Source organism: Lepisma saccharinum, chromosome 20 (genome assembly GCF_977018435.1).
Source record: "Lepisma saccharinum chromosome 20, izLepSacc3.1, whole genome shotgun sequence".
NCBI lineage: Eukaryota > Metazoa > Arthropoda > Insecta > Zygentoma > Lepismatidae > Lepisma > Lepisma saccharinum.
Window position 1 is genome coordinate 67018927 of NC_139248.1, and position 20453 is coordinate 67039379.

Sequence of the window (20453 nt, forward strand, 5' to 3'; positions counted from 1 at the left end):
ATCGAATCTGAGGCCTGGCTGAGCTTTGTGTCCGTCGTCAAAAACTTTTTGGGGAATCACAGAGCAGAAAAGTACCCCGATATAGTTGGAAATATGTTGAAAAATTTTGAGAAATTGGGAGCTAATATGAGTGTGAAGATACATTTTCTACATAGCCACATTGACAGATTCCCTGAGAACATTGGTGATTTTAGTGAAGAACAGGGAGAAAGGTTCCATCAGGATATAAGGATAATGGAAGAAAAGTACCAGGGACGGTGGGATCGCCACGTGATGGCCGACTACTGTTGGAGCTTACAGAGGGATTGTCCTAAAAAGCAATACAGCAGGAAATCGTATAGAAAACGTTTCACATAGTTTGTTACTTCATTGTGTACATATTTTCTTAATTATTTTGATCGTAGACCTATATAAATTTATTTTTATAATAATGATTGTAATCACAAAAAGAAATATTAAATTGTTGTTGGAAGTTCATTTATATGTATGTCTTATGTTTCCGCCATTTTGGTTTAGTTGCATCTATTTCATAAATTAGAGCCAATTCAGGAAATATATTATTATATCATTATTCAGCAGCATGAAATTGCCCTAAATTAGCTCTCAAACACTGTGCCGCAATTTCAATGTTCCCTAGTGTTATCTATCAACTCTTGGAATTGCATGAATTTTTCTCTATAGACATGAGAAACTTTTAATCCAAATCCCATTGTTCTAAATCAGTTTACATTGTTGTTCTTTGATTGAATTTGAAGGAGGTACAGTGATGACTGAGGATGAGTCTCTGACGTTTATGTTGACAACTTTAAGCTCAAGATCCTGAGTATCTCCAGCGTGTAGTAAGTGAAGGCGTCTTGTAATTCCTTATCTTTGACTGGAAACTTGTTACGAAGACAAATACATGTGCAGAGCAGAGTACTTGCTCACTTCGAATTCCTGGAATTATGCATGTATTATCTATTGGCTCCTGGAATTGTTTGTGAATTTTTCTCGATAGACATGAAAAAGTTCTATTATTCCAAATCCCATTGTGCTCAATCAGTTTACTATGTTCTCTTTGAATTTAAAGGAGAGACAGTGATGACTAGAGACCGGATGTTTAGGCACTAAAAACATATAAAATAGGCAGGCAAATAAGCACTTATAATTTTCAAAATAGGCAGTAAAATAGGCATTAAAATACAAATAGGCAATAAAAAGGCAATGAAATTTAACTCAAAATAATGAAGATAGACATACAAAAAGAAATAGGTGTTTAAATAATATAAAGACTTACCTGTACATTCTTTATAGTTGCTTAAAATAAACCAGGAGCTCATCATTAGAGACAGCAGTCCAATGTTGTACTTAATAAATCACTGCAAACAGGAGTCACGTCAGCCCAAATTTTTTTATTGTATAAAGGCTACACTCAATAGTCTGACAAAAGAAATTGTTGGCTACTTACAACCAGTACGCAAATTTTTTAAATATACACTTTATCACTGCACACAGGGTCATTTCAGTTAAAAAATTTACACTGTATATTCCACACAGTAGTTCGAACTGAGAAACTGTTTAAATGCATTTCAAGTTTGTACTGTACGGTTTGGCAGTCTCTGAATAAGAAGCACTAATTGCGGTACAAGGTATTTCTTCAGGTGATCAACCGACAAGTTATGTCTACGATCGGACAACACATTTTTAGAATTGAAAAAGATCTTTCAACCTCCACAGATGTTACCGGAGCATACTTAAAGCACGCGAGAACATGTGGATCTAACTCAGTTTGTATATTTTCAGCTTTTAGAACTTGTTGAATTGCCCTTAATTTGTCCAAGTTCTTATTAGCTGCAATAACTCGCTAACTGTTATTTTTAAATTTCTTGGAAGCATCGGAAACTAATCCTGGGGACTGGAAATTGTATGCACAGAGTTCAGTCATGTCCCAATTTTAAAGAAAATGCCTAAAATAGGCAATATCTGGCATTTATGAAATAATATAGGTAATATCGTATGAAATAGGCAAAATTAAATTGGCTTTAAATGAAGCTAATCCCTCCCCCCTGGCCTTCGCAACATTCGTTTTCATCATATTTCTAACAGGAAAGAATAGGCATTTTGCCTAACATCCGGTCTCTAGTGATGACTGACTAGAGTCTCTGAAGTTTATGTTGATAACTTTAAGCTCAAGATCCTGAGTATCTCCAGCCAATAGTAGGTCAGTCTTGTAATTCCTTATCAATGACTGGAAACTTGTTACGAATAAAAATACTTGTGTACAACAGCTACTCACCCCTAATTCTTGGAATTATGCATGAATTATCTATCAACTCTTGGAATTGCATGAATTTTTCTCTATAGACATGAGAAACTTTTAATCCAAATCACATTGTTCTCAATCAGTTTACATTGTTGTTCTTTGATTGAATTTGAAGGAGGTACAGTGATGACTGAGGATGAGTCTCTGACGTTTATGTTGACAACTTTAAGCTCAAGATCCTGAGTATCTCCAGCGTGTAGTAAGTGAAGGCGTCTTGTAATTCCTTATCTTTGACTGGAAACTTGTTACGAAGACAAATACATGTGCAGAGCAGAGTACTTGCTCACTTCGAATTCCTGGAATTATGCATGTATTATCTATTGCCTCCTGGAATTGTTTGTGAATTTTTCTCGATAGACATGAAAAAGTTCTATTATTCCAAATCCCATTGTGCTCAATCAGTTTACTATGTTCTCTTTGAATTTAAAGGAGAGACAGTGATGACTGACTAGAGTCTCTGACGTTTATGTTGACAACTTTAAGCTCAAGATCCTGAGTATCTCCAGCGTGTAGTAAGTGAAGGCGTCTAGTAATTCCTTATCTTTGACTGGAAACTTGTTATGAATAAAAATACTTGTGTACGAATAAAAATACTTGTGTACAACAGCTACTCACCCCCAATTCTTGGAATTATGCATGAATTATCTTTCAACTCTTGGATTGGTGCGTGAATTTTTCTCTAGACATGAGAAACTTTTAATCCAAATCCCATTGTTCTCAATCAGTTTACTTTGTTGTTCTTTGTTTGAATTTGAAGGAGGTACAGTGATGACTGACTAGAGTCTCTGAAGTTTATGTTGATAACTTTAAGCTCAAGATCCTGAGTATCTCCAGCCAATAGTAAGTCAGTCTTGTAATTCCTTATCAATGACTGGAAACTTGTTACGAATAAAAATACTTGTGTACAACAGCTACTCACCCCTAATTCTTGGAATTATGCATGAATTATCTATCAACTCTTGGAATTGCATGAATTTTTCTCTATAGACATGAGAAACTTTTAATCCAAATCACATTGTTCTCAATCAGTTTACATTGTTGTTCTTTGATTGAATTTGAAGGAGGTACAGTGATGACTGAGGATGAGTCTCTGACGTTTATGTTGACAACTTTAAGCTCAAGATCCTGAGTATCTCCAGCGTGTAGTAAGTGAAGGCGTCTTGTAATTCCTTATCTTTGACTGGAAACTTGTTACGAAGACAAATACATGTGCAGAGCAGAGTACTTGCTCACTTCGAATTCCTGGAATTATGCATGTATTATCTATTGCCTCCTGGAATTGTTTGTGAATTTTTCTCGATAGACATGAAAAAGTTCTATTATTCCAAATCCCATTGTGCTCAATCAGTTTACTATGTTCTCTTTGAATTTAAAGGAGAGACAGTGATGACTGACTAGAGTCTCTGACGTTTATGTTGACAACTTTAAGCTCAAGATCCTGAGTATCTCCAGCGTGTAGTAAGTGAAGGCGTCTAGTAATTCCTTATCTTTGACTGGAAACTTGTTATGAATAAAAATACTTGTGTACAACAGCTACTCACCCCCAATTCTTGGAATTATGCATGAATTATCTTTCAACTCTTGGATTGGTGCGTGAATTTTTCTCTAGACATGAGAAACTTTTAATCCAAATCCCATTGTTCTCAATCAGTTTACTTTGTTGTTCTTTGTTTGAATTTGAAGGAGGTACAGTGATGACTGACTAGAGTCTCTGAAGTTTATGTTGATAACTTTAAGCTCAAGATCCTGAGTATCTCCAGCCAATAGTAAGTCAGTCTTGTAATTCCTTATCAATGACTGGAAACTTGTTCCGAATAAAAATACTTGTGTACAACAGCTACTCACCCCTAATTCTTGGAATTATGCATGAATTACACTAAACAAATTTTTAAACTTTTGTTTTTTTAGGGAGGCCAAAAAAGCTGATTTATATGGATTTGAGTGTGCTGAAGTTGAAAATGACAATTAAAAATCTAAATTAGCTGAGGTTTGGAAGTTATTGAAACTTTTATGTTCTTCACATATTATAATGGGCCATAGTCTAACAAGCGTAGCACTGCCTAACACACATTTACTTACCAAACAATTGACAGTGGTTTTGGTGTTAATTCGATGCACTGATCAGAAATATGGAGTTAGTTTTTCTCGAATGGCTCTAGTTTTTAAGATAGAGGATGTTGAAGTGTGTATTGCTACTGAAATACTGATACATATATTTTTCATATTCTATTCAAAATTTTTGAATGACAAGCTTGCTGATTCCATATATCACATAATTTTTGTCAGACTAGATTTTACAATGCAAACTAACCATGCAAACTAGTAAAATCTAACCTATTCACAAATCATGTGAAGCTATTAACAGCTACCTTGTTTACAACACGCATTTTCTCTTCGCCTGCCGCTTATGGGGAAGATGAGAGACTTTCTGCAAAGTCCAGCAGAAATCGGCCAACATTGAAGCACTGAATCTTCCTTGGTATCGATGTTCCATTACAGAGATTTCTTGGTGAAACCTCTCACCATGTTCATCACTAGATGCCCCACAATCTTCAGGGAGAACGTCGATATGTGAGTGAATGAAGTGCATTTTGGGTGACATGTTGCATTTCAGTTTCTCATAGGCACATGTAAGGTCATTCACTAGTTCAATATAATTTTCAGCCCTCCTATTGCGTACCAAAATCTCTAAGATTGTTTTTTTACTTTATCTCAAAAACGAGAGCTATAAAACAAAAACTATTGTCATTTTCGAATACAGCGTACCAAAATCTATAAAGATTGGGCATTTTCCTTTCTGTAAAAATTTCATTGTTGAACAGTGTTATCTATCAACTCTTGGAATTGTGCGTTAATTTTTCTCTGTAGACATGAAAAACTTTTAATCCAAATCACATTGTTCTCAATCAGTTTACTTTGTTGTTCTTTGTTTGAATTTGAAGGAGGTACAGTGATGACTGAGGATGAGTCTCTGACGTTTATGTTGACAACTTTAAGCTCAAGATCCTGAGTATCTCCAGGCTGTAGTAAGTCAAGGAGTCTTGTAATTCCTTATCAATGACTGTAAACTTGTGTGGTAATGATTAATCATTTGCCATTCTTCCATTTCAGGATTGCAAAGCCATGCTGTGGGACTTGAATGATGGGAAGCATTTGCACACCCTGGATCACAATGACATCATCACTGCTCTGTGTTTCTCGCCCAATCGCTATTGGCTGTGTGCAGCTTTCGGGCCATCCATCAAAATATGGGTGAGTAGGCAATGACAAAGTTTTGCATGAATATGAGTTACTTTGAATGTGTGATTTTTTCTTCTTTCCCCTCAGCTTCTACATTTTGGAATTTGATTTAAATATTTTACTATTTGATTAAAGGAGATACAGTGATGACTGACTAGAGTCTCTGAAGTTTATGTTGATAACTTTAAGCTCAAGATCCTGAGTATCTCCAGCCAATAGTAAGTCGAGGAGTATCATAGTTACATCGTAGTCACGGACAGTTCTAGGCCGTATGGGCCAATAACTGGTTGGTGAGTGATGTATTGAAATTGATGAAGGGACACTCACAAAGATGACGTGCACCTCCACTGATCCTCTAGGCCCTGTGACAAGCTACAGCTGGGTTATCCCAAATCTGACTTCACACAGGGTAACTGAAAACCACATCCTGACAGGACATTGGTGTCAGATTTATACCTTTGTTAATTTGGAGTGTAAGGTTACGGAAATTTATTGTCCTTTTGCATAATTACCATAAAAAGTAATCTAATTGACAGACACAGATCTGCTAACACATTTCTATCAGGTATCCCTTCCAACATTAATCACGGTTTGTTTGTAATGCAAGAACCTTGCTTGAAAGCCTTAGGTCTATGAGGAACTAGCCCAAGGTTTAAGCAGATTCGTCCATGCAGGGTACACGGTATCCTGTGATCCCAGCCTAAGGGCAACCAGATAGGAAGGCCCAAAAGTAAAGATTTTGGTCCCTATTCATACAGAACAGTTGCTGACAAAATGCCAAGGTAACTTGGTCGATATTTACAGGTATCCATGGGTTTTCATAATTACATCATGTAATTTAATTTAAGCTTTTAATATTTACATAATATAATTAAATCTAAAAAAGGTCATGAATTTTGGATTTATTTTGGTATTAGAAGCGATAGTTTGATCTTGAAATGTGCCCAGTTTTTTATACCAAAATCTTTTATTTCTAGAGCCATATTTTTGGTAAATGAGAAAAATAGTCAATTTTGTGTTCAAAAGTGGCAAATGGAATAGAATTTTGCTGTTATATCTGAAAAAGCTGTATACAAAATTTCATTTTGGTTTTTAAAAATGTGAATATTATCCCAAATATGGTTTAAAAACTGCACTTAGTACACAAAATGAACATATCCCTTCTAATAGCACATTTATATTGTTACCAGAATATTAAATTTATTCCTGTATAAAGGGGTCCGTTTTTGCTTCTCAAATATTTACAGGATAATTAATCAATTTCCCATGAATTGCATAACACTCAGGATAATTTTGACTTCAGAAAGTGTCGCGTCTGTAAATAAACTCTAAATTTCGTGTTTAATGAGTATATTTCGCATTTTGCATTAATTTGTGACAAAACAGGGTGGGAAAATGCACCTCACACTTTTCAGAAACATGAAAATTAACATTACAATGTCTTATTTCACATTTCGTGTTTTCGCCAAAAACTAAATTTGCATGCCTCTATTTGTCATAAATATGTGGCTGCACTAATTAAGCTATGCTGAATTTCCCCTTTTTTCTTTAAAGGACTTGGAGAGTAAGGACATGGTAGAAGAACTAAGGCCAGAAGTCGTATCCCAGACAGCCAAGGCTGAACCTCCCCAGTGCTTGTCCCTTGCATGGTCAACAGACGGGCAGACCTTGTTCGCAGGGTATTCAGATAACACCATCAGAGTTTGGCAAGTGTCAGTCTCTGCACGATAGAAACATGTTTGCGAAAATATTGGTGCAAGAAAGCAGTCTGTGCTGAACTTTCTTGGCATGTAAGATATTTTATGAAATAAATAACTGCTTGATACACCGAAAATTGATTTAAATTTTAAATTTCCCAATAAGTTATTACTATTTAGATTAACATTTTCGTATCAAAATGAAATTGGATCTTTTCAGTCTTTAATTGCTTCTTACTGTGATAGTCTAGTTTCAGTGTACATGCTCGGAGAGAAAAGAAAAAGATCTTTGTCTAATACACGTGCAAAATAGTGTGTGTGGATCTGTAGCTGGTCAAATTTTTTATTGCTATATTACCAAGAAGGCTAATTTTTTGGTGACTAAGAATTATTATAATGTATTTCAGGACTTATTCATCACTTTGGTGGCATATTAGTTTCTGCTGGACTAATGGTCATGTGTGTGGAGTCCTGGCATAGGTGTAGTTTCAGCAAAACTGTTTGATTACTCAATTCTCCATTTGCAGTTCAGATTAATTACTGCTTTCAGAGGTCATGAAGCACATCTCGGGCTGCCCTGGTAGAGGCACATTGCACAGTGATTCGGATAGCTCTTTAAACTGTAGGACCAGTCCTGATTAGCCTAAATGCTCATAAAGTGGACTAAAACTTGCAAGCAAGAGCATATCAACATCTCTCGAAAATTTGCCTTTTGAGCCTTGTTTAGTTTTCTTTTAAATACGAAATACTGCACGACAGCAACTTTTCTTACATCTAATTTATATTCTTTTTCTTCTAATTCATCTTCTTCCTTTTCCACAGCTGGCCACGGTGGCTCAGTCGGTAACGCATCTCACTACCATGCTAAAGGTCCCGGGTTCAATCCCTGGCTGGTTCAAATCCGGGAACTTTTCTAATGGAAGCAGCCCCGGTGCCCACCCAGCATCGAATGACATGGGTACCTGGGGAAACCCTGGGGGAAGGGGTAAAGGTGGTCAGGGGCGTGATGCTGATCACATCACCCCCCCCTCACAACCGGATCAAGAAAGTGTGGGGTGTTACCCCCACACCCCCTATGCACCTTCATAGTGTGGTGCTAAGCACAGGGGAGCACTTTACCTTTTCTGCTACTGTCGTTTTTACTACTAGGATAATCTAACCTAGCGTGATTATGTTCTCTACATCTAGGAGTACATATACGCCACCTGCAGTTGAATCTAGTCAGAGCGAACACAAAGTGTACACTGCACTGCAACAGCACATTGCAGATGGCATAAATATACACCATCCACACTTAACCCTTTAGTGCCCACATTTATTGGTGGGTGTCGATCATGCGAACAAACTACAAAATAAAAAAAAATGTTAGTGAAATTCTTGTTGTCAGTTACAAGTCTGCAGCAATATCAGAGGGAACATTGCATTTATTTTGGTGGGAGCAATTGTTGTAGTTGAGAAATGTACAAGTATGGCAAGTTCCACAAGGTAAGTTATTTTTTATTATGTTTACATAATTCTACTTATCTATTAATAGCTTTTTAAACTGATGTGATGTATATTACTTTAAAGTCCAAAGTTCTTTGAACTTCATAATATAGTAACAGTACGGGTTTGATATTTACTGTCCACTTTTGTTGCCAATGGGCAGAAATGGGTGGGTGAACTGTCACAGCAGTTTACCTTGCTATTTGTTTATGACCATCGAGCAGTAGGCCTATACTACACATTATTTATAATTTACGCAACAAATTGATTGCAAGGAGAAGATCGAATAGTTACTATAGAAATGATTGAAGATTATAAGTATTCTTCGTAGTGTAACTGGATTTCCTTTGTATACATTTTATATGCATATCAGATTTTTTTTTAAATGAAAGTGCACAAAGGGCAGGTTAGGAAATTGTGTCATTTAATGGTTCATTGCCTTTGTTCATATCTAAGGGTATCAGAGATACAAGCATTTATTATTCTTCACGACTGAATGTTGAAGAAATCTCAGCTCTTTTTCCAGCCTTGTCCCTGTATAAAGCAGCTCTGGGGCTCACCGAAACTCAAATCAATGGGTACCTGGTGGCTGGAACATGATGCTGATCACATCACCTCCAAAATTGCAGAGATCTGGATTGTGTGAGGCCTTCCCCCCCCCCCCCCCATCCCCTAAATGTGCTATATGCACTGAGAACTTGAGCTTTTACCTGATGTAGATTCTAGTACATACGTTAGTGCATAAAATGTTGAAAAGTGAAATTTCATAAATTTAAAACCTTTGTTACTTTGAAGCTATTGAACTATATGAGTGACTTATTAAAAATGTTATTTCTATCATAAATATGAGATTTAATGTGATCTCGTATATTCTAGTGTTCTTAATATTACCCACTTTTCCCAAATAAATATTGAGAAACCATATACTGTAATGTCCAGTGCCCACATTTGTGCCCCCCTCCATTCTTTCACGAACAAAGATATCATAGTAAAATAATGTTAATGATACCTCACCCTCCGTAAAAATATATTCAAGTATGAAAGAGAAGAAAATTTTTTCTCTGCGCTAATGGGTTACGGGGGTTAATCCTCAACACGATTAGCCTCAAGAGGCAGCTGTGCAACAGAAATTTCAATGTAACATTTCTCTACTTCAGTTGCTAGATTATTGGAAGTATTGGTTGAAATTGTATTGTCTTTATACCTATTTACAATCAATCAACTTATTTTGAAGTTAATGTTACTTTTGTTGCACTGTTGGTGAATGTTTTACCTAGAGGAAGTGTGTAGTTACTTGCTAAATTTTGTTTCTAATGCACTACAAGCAAGATTTTCACATCGTTTCCTGTATATTTATGCTTATAGTCACTATTAGGGATGGACGATATTGGAAATTCAATATCGCAATATATCGTAAAGAAAATATCGTCACAATATATTTTTTTTGTATCATGATATCGGTGATATATTGTCTCAATGATATATTGCCAAATATCGTGATGATATATCTTTCCAAATATGACAATATCACCAACAATATATATCGTCATATTTTGGCGATATATCACCAAAATATAGTGCTATATCGTCTAGTTGATATCGCCTGGACAATATATGACCAGTCACTAGGTGTATTGTTGTAGTTAGACTTGAAGCTTTCCTGGTGGCGAATGAAGAATAGATTCTCTCGGGCTATCGACCAGAGAGCTAATGTCACTCATCTTCAACCCTGAAGATGAGAGTGGTTAGCTCTCTAAAGCTTGAAATATTTTCCATAACTCATCTGGTCGATAGCCAGAATCTATTCATCAGGTGTATTGTTGTCAGATAAAACCATTGTTTTAGTTGCAAATAACATGTCAACCATCAGCAAAATGACTCAAACTGGAAGTCTTCCCAAGAAAATGAACAGGTCCTTACAAGGATGATGGCAGTAGCCACTGATATGAACCACATGTCCTGTTCTTTGAAACGTGGATGTTCTATTTATTTAGTGACAGGATATGCTGTAGCTAGTTTGTTTGCAAGATGGTCTGTGAACCTGATTTGAGAATAGGAGGAGGGAGGAATATTTGAAGTTTGAAAGTTTTTACTTGTCAAACCACCTCATGCAGGTAAGACACAGGGTGTATACAAAGTGTTGGACACATTTTAATTATTAATAAATAAGAAACTAATGAACGTGCAAATAAACTGGTAGCAATGATAGATAAACTCAAAGTTTCATGTCCTGTATCAGTACACCTGTGTTGCTTTTGTCGCACAGAGAATGTAGAGACTATAATCAATTTTTTCCTAAGTTTGGGTCAGCATGTTGATATCCACAGATGCTATAGTGTTGTTTATAATGGCTTTCAGCTCATATGTTAATTTTTGACGTATAAAAATGTGTGCCACATCTCCAATGAGGTTTTGTCGGGTAACCTTGTGGGCGAATGAATCAGACCAGCATGTCTAATTAGTCTTCCCAGCAAGTGTTTGTTGTAAACACTACGAACAATATTGACAAACCTTAGAAAAGTGATGCAAATAAAGCCAGAATAAAGAGTGCTATACATACTGTGGATGTCAACATGCTGACCCGAATGTGGAAAATAATCTATAATCTTGTCATTCTACATGCGACAAAATGAACACACAGAACTGTATTGATGCAGGACATTAAACTTTATGAGTTTATCTATCTATCATTACCGCCAGTTCATTTGCATCTTCATTAGTTTTTTTATTAATAATTAAAATGTGTCTGGACACTTTGTGTACACCTATATAATGGAATGCATTAAAATCTGGAAACCTCAACAACCAAAACAGCTTGAGTATAAAGGGCCACCGTTCAATTTTTATTATGATTTTGTGATGTTACACAAGATTTAGTGTATAATGTAGGAAATTTTAAAGTATTGGGCACCCTTAGTTGTGATGTTCATTTTTCTTCCAATACTTTCTAGTTTCTAAACCTTTTCTTCTGTTTTCCGGATTTTAATGTACTTTTCTGCAGTCCATATTTTCACATTTGAAGTAACGATGAACTTACGTTATATACAGAGCATTCCCTGACATTCGGCCCAGCATCAGTGCTTGCCTTTCCCAGTGAACGGGGTCCCCGACAGTCCACTAGAGTCTGCTATTAAAATTACAGTTTTCGTATTGTGTACTAACCTTGACTACAGAAGATGTTGCAAATGATGGCCCTCTCCTGCAACACATTCCTGGCATCTCCGAAGGAAATTGGCATTTACACGTGCAAGTTCGTCTACTGTAATTCTCCCGATTTCTTGTACGAATTGTCTTTGTATACTTTATTTTTTATTCAGAACTGACCCTGTTGCTCTAAACTTTTTTACGAGGTTTAATATAGTGGTCCTATGTGGAACGGGAACACCAGGAAATTTTGTTGCAAAACATCGTCACATTTCTACACAATTCCTCTTTCCAAAGTAACACACTACAAGATAAATCCTTTGTTGTAATGTAAACTTTTTGTGGTGCCATATTAAGCCACAATCTTCAACACACAGACATGACAGCACAACTTCAGACGGAAGATTATACTGGCGTCAGTCTGCAACGTCAACAGAAAGGGAAAGAGAGCGTGAAAAACAGACTAGCGTGCGAACTGTCACGGACCCCGTTCGCCGGGAAAGACAATCGCTGACGCCGGGCTGCTTGCTGCCGAGGCTCGTAGTGAATGTCGGTGAATGACATGTAGTTACACAAGGTATCAAGATAGTCATGAGTTATTTTCTGCACTTAGAATGGTGTATTGTATGAGTGGTTAGCACAGTGTGCTACAATGCCATAGGTGAGTCTTCAACCAGTGTAATTTCAATTTCATCCATCCTCAGTGTCGTGATTAGCCAAAAATGGCAGTAAAGCAGTACTAAATGTTAAATAATTCTTGAAGCTTTCCTGGCAGCAAATGATAATTCTGGGAATATCAGCCAGGTGATTTCTAGATAGGCTTCCAAGCTCCCGAGAGCTAACGTCACTCTCATCTTCAGAGATGTCAGGGTAGGATTTTATGTATTTGGTGTGGCAGTTCAGTATAGGTGGCGAGCCAATCAGGGGCCGTCGCTCAAGTGACACTCAGTCAAGTGGGAGTGGACGTTGGAGAGACGGGGCATCTTGTTTCTCTTTTTTGTGATTCTCGGCCTCGTACAAGATTTAAATTTCGGTTCTACATAGATCTATTCAATTTTCACTCTTTCATATTTCAGTGTTATATCAATGTAAATGTTGTTGCCCAGATGTACTGATTGATAACTAAACCAGCGTGACATAATTATCGGAAACCTGTTTGATATGTGGACGTAACTTGTATTAACGCTTGTTGATATGTGCATGTGTTATACGAATGTCAAAGTGGAGAGAAAATAATATGTTTATGAATCTAAACGTTTGATTCTTAAATACATTACATTTGCCACTTTATTAGATTTATGTGGATTAGCGTTCACTTCCCATATAAATGTTACTTTCTGGTCAAGCGTGTTAACTTTTTGGTGCCTGAAATTAAGGAAATAATTGTCCTTTATTTGGTAATTAGTTCCTTCATTTCACCATTTTTACCAGAAAATACTTGCCTTGAAAAAGTAAATAGCAATCCAAATACTCAAATATTAGAAATAACAGTGTTAGTCATCTGGATATCCATACTATCTGCATGTCCAAATTATCCAGATTTCCATATCTGGATATTCGCCATTGCATCCGAAACTGATATCTGATGATTTGAAATCCGGATTTTGTGACCATTCTTTCTTGAAACCAACACTCGTGCACCAATAAATATAACAAATCAGTACAGCTGAATCTAAGTTAAATTAAAATCTTGTCTGTGTATTTATTTCTTTAACTGTCTTTATTTAGTAAATCTCTTTAAACATGAAATTACTACAATATTTCACTTTTTAAATACTCTATGAACAATATTTAACTATTGCAATAAACATTTGCACTAACAAACACAACTTCAAAAAGAGTCCACATATACTTTAATACCATTCCATGCTTTACATGTTAACTCATACATGTAACTGGAAATCCTTGGAATATCATTGCAACGGAGAAACAATCCACTAAAGTACTACAATAAATAAATAAATAAATTCATATTGGAAGAAATCTCTCTCTCTACAAGTCTTAATGTAAATTTAATATAACATTTAATACATTTTATGTACAGAAATTTACATGTTTTCTGTGAATTAAACAAATATTAGTTTATATAATGTTTATATAAATGTTAACCTAATGTTACAAAAAGTTTGTATTTTTAATTTACATTTTGATGACAGATCTGAAGCTAGTTTGAATAACTTTTATCATAAATTTAACACTTATGTTTGGTAAATATTAAAAACCAATTGTGTACAGGATTCCCACCCAATATAATAACTTCCCATCAAGTGTTGGTATACAGGGTGGTGCAAAAGTAGGTTGACATATCCCAAGTAGGTTTAGTATTCTTTGGAATACCTTCTCTTTCCCACACCCCAGAAAAGAAATCCATGGGGATCGTGGGGCCACTGAATCTTTAATACAAAAGAAAGATTGTCAACCTACTTTTGCTTAACCCTGTATGTTCCTCATTATATATATATATATAAAAATCAAAGAAGGTAAAAGGAAACACTCACCGGACAGTAGAAAAATTCAAAATTTTCGCTAAGTACTTCCGGTTCCGTCTATTTCTCCTCACACCGATGATGCTATGAAATTAGCGAAAATTTTGAATTTTTCTACTGTCCGGTGAGTGTTTCCTTTTACCTTCTTTGATTTTTACTTAGCCCTTTTGGTCCTCCTTGCTTTTATCCATTATATATATATAATATAATATAATGTGATCAAGTACAATGAAATGTGACCATTGAAATATTTATGCACAAATTATGTTATACTAGAGGGGCTGTAATTTAAATTGTGGAGAATTAAATTAATATTCTTGTAACTATAATATGAGAGATCATTTCTAATCATGTATGTATATGTATATATAATGGATAAAAGCAAGAAGGGCCAAAAGGGCTTTGACTTATTTTTGTTATTTTCAATTTCGCTCTTTTCATTGTTGACGATTTCAGCACAAAATGTTAATTTGTGTTATATCTGAAATTTTCTCTAACTAAATATATTACAAAATTACATGTACCTTGTTTTGTTGACGTTCTGAATTTTTGGACTGATCCAGGTTCTTCTTCAGGAATGAGAGATAAGAACAAGACATGGAAAAAGAATGTTAAAATAATTTTCAATCTGAAAATTTTGAACCCCGACAAAACAAGGTATGTTTTGTAACGTAGTCCAGATTGCTGTTAATATGTTTTTCGTATTTTAATTGCTAGTTACACTGCAACATTAAAAAAAAATCATGAGAAATTTATGCATATAATTAAAAGCAGTGTTTCAATTTGAAAATTGCCTTGTAAAACGAAGCAATTGTCTAATGAAAATTTGATTTTATATAAGCGTAAATAATTGAAATTCTTAATGCCTTTATCCTACATGAAGAATGAAAATTGTTTTTATGTAATCATCACCATCATTGTATTTTATAATTCCAAGATTGAGGAATATTTGGGCCTTTGCTTTTGTAAGATCTAGAAATTCAACACCCAACACCACAACAACATAAAACTTTTTTTTTTTTGGTTATATGCATCATTTAGAAGCTTACCAAGATTTTAATCCTGTCTCTAGTATAAATTATATTATATTGAAAGAATCTCATTAGTATTTGAAAGTATATATGTAAATTCTAACAGTGTACACACATTTTTATGATGAAGAAATTTCGTACACGCTTAAATATGCACGTGACAGGGAGACAATTTGCCATCAAATGCAGGCAATGCAATAGAAGCATTCGCTATATTTCTTAGTGCCACGCTAGTGTCAAAAGTGCAGTGTAAGTGATAAAATTAGCAACACTGACATTATACTTGCATTTGATGGCAGCGAACATCGATTAAACCACAATAATATATTTTCAATAAGCTCTGTGGGAATGAGAGAAATTACTATTTTATTTCCACTGCATGGTGCAGTTTCTTCATTAATATAGAAGATTGAAATGATCTTTTTTTTGGGGCTCAGCATTCTGTGCAATTTCTCCCAAACTCCTCAGAGCAAGACTACGTAACCTATTCTAGAACACGAACACCTCAGTAAATGTAATATATGAATACATGTGCAGTTATATATTAAGTCATATATATATAATCATTTATTATATCTTTATCTACTTTACTATCTACTATATATGTTTGCACACATATATTTTAAAATTGGACACTGGCAGTACATTATTTGCAGCTGCACTGCTTATTTTATAATTATTTTTCTGTTAAAAATGTAGTGTATATGGAACAGCAAGAGGACATTTTATAAACATTTGTTAGCATAGACAGAAAATGTGTTAACTTTGGCAGATTTCAATTTCTAAAAAGTTATTTCAAATTTCACTGAAATGAACACTTCTTTTCTAAAAAGAATGTCATATCCTTCAAGGACAGTTTGTATCTTTATAATATTACAATACAAAATATATTAATGACAGCATAATCAATTTTTCATGAAAATGTGATCAAGTACAATAAAATGTGACCATTGAAATATTTATGCAAAAATGATAGGTTGAGGGACTGTAATTTAAATTGTGGAGAATTAAATTAACATTCTTGTAGCTCATGAGTATATATTCCAGGCTAGCTAGGCTATCTGTGAAGCCTGAAGCCTAGAAAGTAAAATCCTGAAGAAAAATAGATTAGAAACTGCGAATTAACATGATTTCAAAAAGAAGATAATGGCAATTCTGAAGTTGGCAACCCTGAATTTTTATAAGTTGGCAACTCTGAATTTTTATGAGTTGGCAACCCTGAATTTTTATGAGTTGGCAACCCTGAATTTGTATGAGTTGGCAACCCTGAATTTGTATGAGTTGGCAACCCTGAATTTTTATGAGTTGGCAATGTGGCTTCCTTGAAGATGTAAAGAATGAGTCAAGTCTTCTTCCTCCATAGCTAGTCCAGGTCTTAAGACTCGGCATACGCCACTGTTGTAACTATAATATGAGAGATAATTTCTAATCATGCTAGTTTGAGTAAACTTGTTCAAATTATGTTCTTGCTGTTTTATATTGCAGCTCAAAGCTAAATTCATTTTTTGTCTATGCATAGTTTAATGTTGCTGTGGTGTTACCATGTTGGGAAAAAGTGAACAGCTTCAGATACTGTTCAATTCTATGTCAAAATAATTTGCACAATTTAAATTTTTACTTTGTAATTATTCAAGTCAATTATTGCCTTAATTGGTTGAAGCTGACATTTTCCATGTAGGAAAAGGAGGCTTGTTAAAAAATACATTATTTTTTACTACACATCACTTTTGGACAAGTTGTAAACTTCAAAATAGTTTTGTAAATTACTTTTCCTCTTTTCTGTATTCTCCCTTGCCAAACATCATCAATTTTTTTTTTTTTTTTTTTTTGTACATTTGGTTATTTTGCATCACTTTTCTAACTTCCTGGTTAATCACTGACGAGGATGAGGTGAACTGATGAGTGAACGAAACTGGATTCAAACCTAAATAATTTGACTTTGTTGCATGCTAAGAACTCAACAATGAGAGCTGGCTACAATACTGTCAGCAAGTTGCTGCATAGAAGTATTTGAGGGCAACATTTTCGTGAGATTTAATGGATTTAGGATGAGACAAATGGCCAAATGTTTGGAAAAAAATAATTTAGTGTAAAGCATTATAGATTTGACAACCACTGCTGTACTGGGTAGCATGTAAGAAAAAAAATGCTTTTGTTTTTAGTTGATCAAACTAATCGGGATATTGCAAAAAAAGTTTCTGAGGAAAGAAGAGTTTACAGGATTTTTGTAGGGAAACCTGATGGTAAGCATCTAGCAGAAATGTGATATCATTTCTAGTTTTGGAGTCGCAGGCAACAGTTCCGCAGGGAAGTTATTTGAATCTACAACGGCAGCTGAAGGAAATTAATAATGATGATCAACTTTTTTTTTTAATGAAGGGACAAGTTTGTGAGCCACATTGCTGTATGTGTGTGTGTGACAATCGCACACTTATAATAGGATAAAACAATCACTTCTGTGTCACAAAATGTAGAGATATGAATTGTTTGTTTGTTAAACCCTAGCTTACCCACACTGAGATACTAACTTACCTGAGGGGGAGGGGCCTCGCAGACCTGCACTTTTTTATTACTAAAATTCAAGAAACCAATTTGTTGTTGAATCAATGCTTCCTTTGTTTATGCAGGTGCAATAATATTATAATTCCCAATATTAATAAAAACTAACCAATTATCACACGAGTGTCACCCACATATTTTATCATCCACTAAACCTAGAGAAAACCATATTCATTTTGCATTCATGCTTTTTTGTTTGTATACCATCATTACCAACCAATTACACATTGTCGCTGGTATTAGTGTTAAAAAACATGCATCTAAAGGGGGGAATGAGGCCCTCCAAGTGAATTTTGTCCCCCATGTATGTTACATTTATGTTTTTAAGAACAAAAGTAATACTGAAAATTAGGAACACACTAGGGAACAATGTAATTTATTTTCAATTTTTTTAAAAAAATGTTGAAAAAAATTTAAAACAAGAGGTGGTGGGGCTAACCCCCCACTTGTTAAGAGGATCCAAGGTTTCACATTCAAGAGGCTGTAGCAGAACAGATAAATGTAACTTTTGCAACTGTACTCTTCCAGTCTATAAATTAATGGTGGCCACTTGGGATAGTTACACACAATGTAACGTAAATATTTTGCCGCAATATGAAAAATAGCTTTTCACTAAGGAAATGTACCTGTGCCCAAAATTCTGTGATATCTAATGTCACCCACCCTTCGCCATGAGCATCTGAAAGCACCCTTCGCCATGAGCATCTGAAAGGTGGGGGGGGGGGAGGCATGCCTAAATGTTAGCTTAAATTTACATATTTCACATGTTCAGTCACAGTAATTTGCATTAATTATTATAAGGAGTGGTAGTTAAAAGTAAGATTGATACGAAGTCATCGCATGAAATTTTTTGATTTGAAATTAAAGCAATTTTTATAGGGGGGAAGCATTATTTAGGAGAGAAATGTCTTATTCGCTTCTTCCTGTTGTCCTTCAGACTTGAATTTCAAAAGCACAAATATATCAAGCACATTTTCTGACAAAACAACAATTGCCACCTCGGAGGTCAAACACATTCAATGGTTGAAGCAAAATATTATCCCTGACGGTTCCAGATTTAAGTTTGAGGCTAATCCTTTGTGATTATTAGTGTAATTTAATTAGCATTCATTGCCATTGTAATGATTATACAATAAGTATTATCATACAAATAAGTAATTCCCACAAAATACTTCATCCTAAGCAACCTTGAAAATATTTGATGATTTCTTTGTATTCAAAATGTCAAGTACAGGGTATGTTGTGGATACTTTGTTACCTTTTTATTGAAACACTCTGTACAATAATTTGAAACAGACTTGACTTCTCAATTATGCGTGACTGCAGCCTGGTAAATTGTTCTTTTAAAAGTTGATGACCGGATTCCAACAATTTCAATCACAAATAACCTTATATTTCTTAAAGTTTTATACATTAATTAATATGTGCCCTTCAAATTAAATAGCAAGAAATAAATTATGGCATAATAAAGAGTAATAGTTCAATTATATCAAGGCCTGTTGACAAATATAGAAAATTGCTGTGCAAAGTAAAATGACGAATTTCAGGTGAACGTCTTGCAACCCTGAATAAGTACTTTGATAATTTTATAGTGAAACGTTAACATTTTTATAAACATTAAAATTGTGTGTCTAGTCACACTAGTTTTAGCATAGATGAATAAAGTTTATCGTGTAAATCATGTGCCAAAAAACTTGTAACTAAAAATCCTACATCCTTTCTTAGGCAGAATAACATTATTAATAATTATTCTGTGTGTGTATATTATTATATATTTTCTTAGGCAATAGTAATCTTAGAAATATTACAAAAAAAGCTTTAGAAATTCAGTTATCCATTTTTTTTTGCAGTTTCAAAATATAATCTGAAGTTGTATCCAGATTTCAAGAATTTGTTATTTAACTTATGCTTCATAAAATGGAAATGCATGAACAAATTATCATACAAACAATGAGATATTGTTAACATCTTTAACAGTAACAACAATGATCAAATTTCTTCTCTACAACTCAAAAATACTATAACCAATTTCAGCTCGAATATACAAATGCATCATATTTTGAGAGAGAGAGAGAGAGAGATAAATATCTATATAAGGGGTATATGTTTTTTATGAATTTTTATTAACACTCTTTTAAAGCTATTAATTATTCATTTCATAGAAATATAACAAAAATATAATTAATAATGTGGGAAATGGGTAATAATTAAATTCTATCATACTAATATTGTAATATACATAATTTTCATACAAATATTGTTTTATTTATATATAAATCTTTTTTTCTGACTTCACAAAAGCTTTGTATTGTCAACCTGGGTGTAATATAGCTAAGAAAATAAACATTTTTATTTCTCAACTATTTTGTGCTATTTGTTGTGTAACATTATGTTTCCCGCAAAATAAATAATCTTAGAGAAATATAATTTTAGGCTTAACGTAAAATTCTTTGGTATTTAAATGCTGATAAAAAAAAAAGATGTGGCTTGAACCTACAGAATTAACTTT

General features: G+C 34.4%; 1 protein-coding gene across 1 annotated transcript in view; it reads left to right on the top strand.

The window, feature by feature from the left end:
• Positions 1-7376, top strand: part of Rack1 (Receptor of activated protein kinase C 1) — a 55409-nt gene extending 48033 nt beyond the window's left edge. The window contains exons 6-7 of the mRNA XM_083141569.1: positions 5414-5554; positions 7097-7376. Coding sequence (XP_082997695.1) covers positions 5414-5554; positions 7097-7273 — 318 coding nt within the window. The 3' untranslated portion in view covers positions 7274-7376. The remainder of the gene's footprint in view (positions 1-5413; positions 5555-7096) is intronic.
• Positions 7377-20453: the final 13077 nt, after the last annotated feature.